This window comes from Oncorhynchus clarkii, chromosome 13, assembly GCF_045791955.1.
Source record: "Oncorhynchus clarkii lewisi isolate Uvic-CL-2024 chromosome 13, UVic_Ocla_1.0, whole genome shotgun sequence".
NCBI lineage: Eukaryota > Metazoa > Chordata > Actinopteri > Salmoniformes > Salmonidae > Oncorhynchus > Oncorhynchus clarkii.
This window is the reverse complement of record NC_092159.1, coordinates 30,469,543-30,475,725: the sequence shown is the minus strand read 5'-3', so window position 1 is coordinate 30,475,725 and position 6,183 is coordinate 30,469,543. Positions and strand designations below refer to the sequence as shown.

Below are 6,183 nucleotides of genomic sequence, written 5' to 3'. Positions count from 1 at the left end.
CCATTTCTTAAAGATATCCATAAAAAGTGTCTTTTAAAGTTTGCCACAAGCCACCTGGGAGACACACCAAACATGTGGAAGAAGGTGCTCTGGTCAGATGAAACCAAAATTGAACTTTTTGGCAACAATGCAAAACGTTATGTTTGGCGTAAATGCAACACAGCTGAACACACCATCCCCACTGTCAAACATGGTGGTGGCAGCATCATGGTTTGGGCCTGCTTTTCTTCAGCAGGGACAGGGAAGATGGTTAAAATTGATGGGAAGATGGATGGAGCCAAATACAGGACCATTCTGGAAGAAAACCTGATGGAGTCTACAAAAGATCTGAGACTGGGACGGAGATTTGTCTTCCAACATGACAATGATCCAAAACATAAAGCAAAATCTACAATGGAATGGTTCAAAAATAAACATATCCAGGTGTTAGAATGGCCAAGTCAAAGTCCAGACCTGAATCCAATCGAGAATCTGTGGAAAGAACTGAAAACTGCTGTTCACAAATGCTCTCCATCCAACCTCACTGAGCTCGAGCTGTTTTGCAAGGTGGAATGGGAAAGAAATTCAGTCTCTCGATGTGCAAAACTGATAGAGACATACCCCAAGCGACTTACAGCTGTAATCACAGCAAAAGGTGGCGCTACAAAGTATTAACTTAAGGGGGCTGAATAATTTTGCACGCCCAATTTTTCCGTTTTTGATTTGTTAAAAAAGTTTGAAATATCCAATAAATGTCGTTCCACTTCATGATTGTGTCCCACTTGTTGTTGATTCTTCACAAAATAATACAGTTTTATATCTTTATATTTGAAGCCTGAAATGTGGCAAAAGGTCGCAAAGTTCAAGGGGGCCGAATACTTTCGCAAGGCACTGTAATTGTAGCCAAAAATTGTCAGTTGGTTACATAAATAATGATGATTACTAAATGTTACATGAATTGTAAAAATGAATTATCAAAAGCAAATGTACACTCCTATGTTAATATTTATTGGGAATAATTCACTTAGTGGTGAGGCATGGAATAATAAAACATGTATATTTTGTCAGGCTGAATGTTTGAAATATGAGTAGGTGATTTGAGTCATGCTTCTTCAGTAGTGGAATAAAGACAATTAGCACTTGAATGTTGTCAAGAAATACTGGAGTGATGTAAGATTATTAATATTGATTATAGACTAATTTATTATACTGCGTCCATGTGTATAGGCTGCAATTACATTGAAATTAATTTAAATGGCCAGAAAAACATCTTCTCAACTTTCACTTTCAACCGAATGTATATTGGACTTCGGACTTATTTTCAATTACATTTTGCTGAGTGGGATATTTCATTGATATCATGAAACAACTCCCTCATGTATGTTTTTTCTGATGTTTGATCAGATGTCTTTTATCAGAGTATCTCTTGTCACATTGATCACAGCTATGAGGTTTCTCTCCTGTGTGTGTTCTCTGGTGTGTAATAAGATGGGTCGATGTCGTAAAACTCTTTCCACATTCATCACAGCTATAAGGTTTATTTCCTGTGTGTGTTCTCTGGTGTTTAGTCAGACCCCCAGACTCAGTAAAACTCTTCCCACACTGATCACAGCTATATGGTTTCTCTCCTGTGTGTGTTCTCTGGTGTGATGTCAGATGGCCAGATCGACCAAAACTCTTCCCACATTGAACACAGCTATAAGATTTCTCTCCTGTGTGTATTCTCTGGTGTAGAGTCAGATAGCTAGATGTAGTAAAACTCTTTCGACATTGACCACAGCTATAAGGTTTCTCTCCTGTGTGTATTCTCTGGTGTAGAGTCAGATAGCTAGATGTAGTAAAACTCTTTCCACATTGACCACAGCTATAAGGTTTCTCTCCGGTGTGCATTCTCTGGTGTGATATCAGGTTGGTTGACTGAGTAAAACTCTTCCCACATTGATCACAGGCATAAGGTTTCTCTCCTGTGTGTGTTCTCTGGTGTGATATCAGGTTGGTTGACTGAGTAAAACTCTTCCCACATTGATCACAGGCATAAGGTTTCTCTCCTGTGTGTGTTCTCTGGTGTAGAGTCAGATAGCTAGATGCAGCAAAACTCTTCCCACATTGATCACACCTATACGATTTCTCTCCTGTGTGTGTTCTCTGGTGTTTAGTCAGAGCCCCAGACTCAGTAAAACTCTTCCCACACTGATCACAGCTATAAGGTTTCTCTCCTGTGTGTATTCTCTGGTGTAGAGTCAGATAGCTAGATGTAGCAAAACTCTTTCCACATTGAACACAGCTATAAGGTTTATCTCCGGTGTGTATTCTCTGGTGTGATATCAGGCCGGTTGACTGAGTAAACCTCTTCCCACATTGACCACAGCTATAAGGTTTCTCTCCTGTGTGGACACTCTGATGAATGTTAATGCCTGATGAGGTGAATCTCTTCCCACAGTCAGAGAAGCAGTGAGTTCTCTTCCCCGTGGATCTCTGCAGGTGTTTATTGAGGTGTTCTGATCTGGAGAGACTCTTCTCTGCCTCGTCAGCATCATGAAGTTGTTGAGGCTCCCCAGAGGATCCACGATAGTCCCGTATCTCTCCTGTGTGAACAAGACAGATGATTAAAGGCCCACAACAACGGTAATCCACTGTAAAAGGTGATGTCAATTGTTGTACAACATCATGGCTTTGCTGTTGGCGTCTGTAATGAATGTTAAAATTATTTAACAATTGTGAGGAAACCGATAGTTATGGATGTACTATATCTGCCTGGAGCAAAAATGGCGAGCAAAGATTTTAGTTTTTCACAATGTATTCTGAATGTGAATGGGGGAAAACTCAGGGGAGTAACATCCATTTCCAGGTTGTTTGACTACATTTCACACTACTTTGGATTATAATTGTAAGGCTCGTTTGAATGTCCTGTTTAATATAATGTTTGCTATAGTATTAAGAATTGTGTGTAACTATTGAAGAACAGCGTTAATGACAGTATCCATTTGGGTGTTGTCAATAAAGTTAAGACTTTTTGTATTTCACCTTTATTTAACCAGGTAGGCCTGTTGAGAACAAGTTCTCATTTACAACTAAGACCTGTCCAAGATAAAGCAAAGCAGTGCGACAAAAACAACAACACAAAGTTACACGTGGGATAAACAAACGCAGTCAATAACACAATAGAAAAATCTATATACAGTGTGTGCAAATGGAGTAAGGAGGCACGACAATAAATAGGCCTTAGTAGCGAAGTAATTACAATTTAGCAAATTAACACTGGAGTGATAGATGTGCAGATGATGTGCAAGTAGAAATACTGGTGTGCAAAAGAGCAACAAAAGTAAATAAAAACATGGGGATGAGGTAGGCAGTTGGATGGGCTATTTACAGATGGGCTGTGTACAGCTGCAGCAATCGATAAGCTGCTCAGATAGCTGATGCTTAAAGTTAGTGAGGGAGATATATGTCTCCAACTTCAGCGAATTTTGCAATTTCTTCCAGTCATTGGCAGCAGAGAACTGGAAGGAAAGGTGGCCAGAGGAAGTGTTGCTATGCTGACCAGCGAGCTGAGATAAGGGGGACTTTACCTAACAAAGACTTATAGATGACCTGGAGCCAGTGGGTTTGGCAACGAGTTTGTAGTGAGGGCAGCTGACAAGAGCAAACAGGTCGCAGTGTCTTGGTTGGTTGACCAAGATGTATTTTAGTTGGGGACAGCACTGGAACATGATTCTGGGGCTCCCGAGTGGCACAGCAGACACGGCATCTCAGTGCTTGAGGTGTCACTACAGACACACTGGTTCAAATCCAGGCTGTATCACGAAAGGCTGTGATTGGGAGTCCAATAGGGCGGCGCACAATTGGCCCAGCGTCATCCAGGGTAGGCAGGCATTGTAAATAAGAATATGTTCTTAACTGACTTGCCTAGTTAAATAAAGGTTACATTTAAATAAATAAAAAAGAGTGTTTCATGCCATACCATTTTTTTACAAATCCGTCAAGGCGCCAACTTTGAGAAGGGTTTAAAACAACGGTTTCAAACCAATTCATGAATGTAATTGAATCTAGGTATGTCTTGTCTTTATTGTAAGGGCATGACATTTTTTGGGCTGAATATGATACAATGACTTATCAACAGCTCTAATAATTTGACCCCCACAGGAAATCTACCACTGGCAATTCTAGTATATACTATATATCCTAGAAACCTGGTTAAACTATCACATCATGGATGAATTCTAGAATATACTATATAGCCTAGAAATCTGGTTAAACTATCATTATGACCTCATGGATGAATTCTAGAATATACTATATATCCTAGAAACCTGGTTAAACTATCATTATGACCTCATGGATGAATTCTAGAATATACTATATAGCCTAGAAACCTGGTTAAACTATCATTATGACATCACGGATGGCCAGTCCTTGTATTCATAGTGTAGTGAATTCAGGGGGTAGCCCTGAGCTGAACTAAAACCTGGGTCTAGCGACTGTCAAGCCAACACCTTATAACTGTTACGCCATGTGGCGTCTGAAGTTCGTGACGAGGTCGCTAGGTGTTGGGTTACGGTTTCTACAATATCATTCTCTATGAATTTGAGTGGTTACACTTCTCCTTCCCTCAGCTGTTTACCAAACCAGGTCTCTGGGGCAGCCATTTTGTTGCTGTTTAAAAAACCCACACAACCCAGCAATCTGCAGTTCAAAACAATAACAAATCTGTCATTACACCACTGTTTTGGTAATAAAATGATTATGGGGTTGGAGAAAATTAACTACAGACAGACAGATCTATGGATGCAAGGACTGACCATCCATGATATCAACATTATAGTATTAACCATGTTGAGGCGATACAGTGTTGATGTACATTGTTTCTAAACGTTATAGTAAAAAAAAGCTTATTTGGGGATCTGATGGGGTACAACAGTTGAACTAAGCTCATGAAGCATGTGTAATATTCAAGAATCAATGGCTATAAATAAATAATTTAAAAGTCACAATATGGATGTAGCGATTGCAAACTTCCGCTTTAACACCAATCAGCTCAACTGCAGAGTTTGTAACTCTGTTTTTAAGACAGTACTTACTAGTGTTAATCAGGGAACGGTTTCTCAAAACCATCTTATGGCTAAATTCATCGTTAGAACTTAAGGATGCCTTAAGATGCGTTTGGGAAACAGGGCCCATATATCCAGTTTCATCCTCTTCCTCCTCCTTTTTCGATGTAACAGTCATCTCCTCCTCCTCTTTCACGCCATAAACTGCATAATCCTCTTCTTTTACTGTAACATCCTCCTCTAACACTCTGAACGCGTCTTCCTCTTCTTTCACAGTAACGGCCTCACCCTCTACTTCTTGTTTTACTGTGATATCTCCCTCTTCTTTAGCAGGATAGTAGCTTAGTGACCGCATGGTCGGAGATGTTAGCTAGGCTAATGCTAACTTAACCAGACCGCTCGCTGACTAATAACAATACCGTAATTATGAAATCAAATCGGATAACTAACTAGACGACAAACGTTGGTTTAAAACACAGTAGCTAATAAACACGAAAGCGTTTAAATAGCTTTTTGGTTCAGCTTTTTTGTCTAGCAAGCTACCGAGGTGTCAGACTAACTATTATTGCTTCTGAAAGCTGTTGAGAAAGAAGCGTCCTGTCCACTAGAATATACGTCACACCAACAGCATCGCCTTAAATTCGCAGAACGCCATCTGCTGACTGGGGTGGGTAACGCAGTTGAGTAAAATGTATATTTTATCTTCAGATAACAACTTAAAGTGTAGGAAGCATGAGTTTTTACTCACCAGTGTAACAATACAGTGTGGTTAAAGACTAGTTGTAGTCACGATGTGATTACCTATAAGTACAAACAGTTATGTTTTTTGCGTTATTACATATTTATTAATTTATTTTGTGAACTCTTCCAAACTACCCACAATGCAGTATTTCTTCACGTCATATGGATCATCAACTCTGTGCTACTGCGTTTGTATGCCAGTGTAACGGTGTAATGAAGTTACATTTAAAAAAATATATATTTAACCTTTATTTAACTAGGCAAGTCAGTTAATAACAAGTTATTATTTACATTCACGGCCTGCCCCTGCCAAACCCTAACCCAGAGACGATGCTGGGCCAATTGTGCGCTGCCCTATGCGACTCCAAATCACGGCTTGTTATGATACAGCCCGGTTTTGAACATCTGGCTGTAG

The 6,183-nt window shown here is 39.8% G+C and overlaps 1 protein-coding gene across 1 annotated transcript; it reads right to left on the bottom strand.

Annotated features, from left to right (window-relative positions):
- Positions 1–694: 694 nt before the first annotated feature.
- LOC139424749 (zinc finger protein ZFP2-like) lies at positions 695–5,514 on the bottom strand. The gene is made up of 2 exons (XM_071176865.1): positions 5,058–5,514; positions 695–2,564 (listed from the first exon to the last, which is right to left on the bottom strand). Exons 1-2 carry the CDS (start codon positions 5,380–5,382, stop codon positions 1,354–1,356), a joined length of 1,536 nt encoding a protein of 511 aa, XP_071032966.1. The 5' UTR covers positions 5,383–5,514; the 3' UTR covers positions 695–1,353.
- Positions 5,515–6,183: the final 669 nt, after the last annotated feature.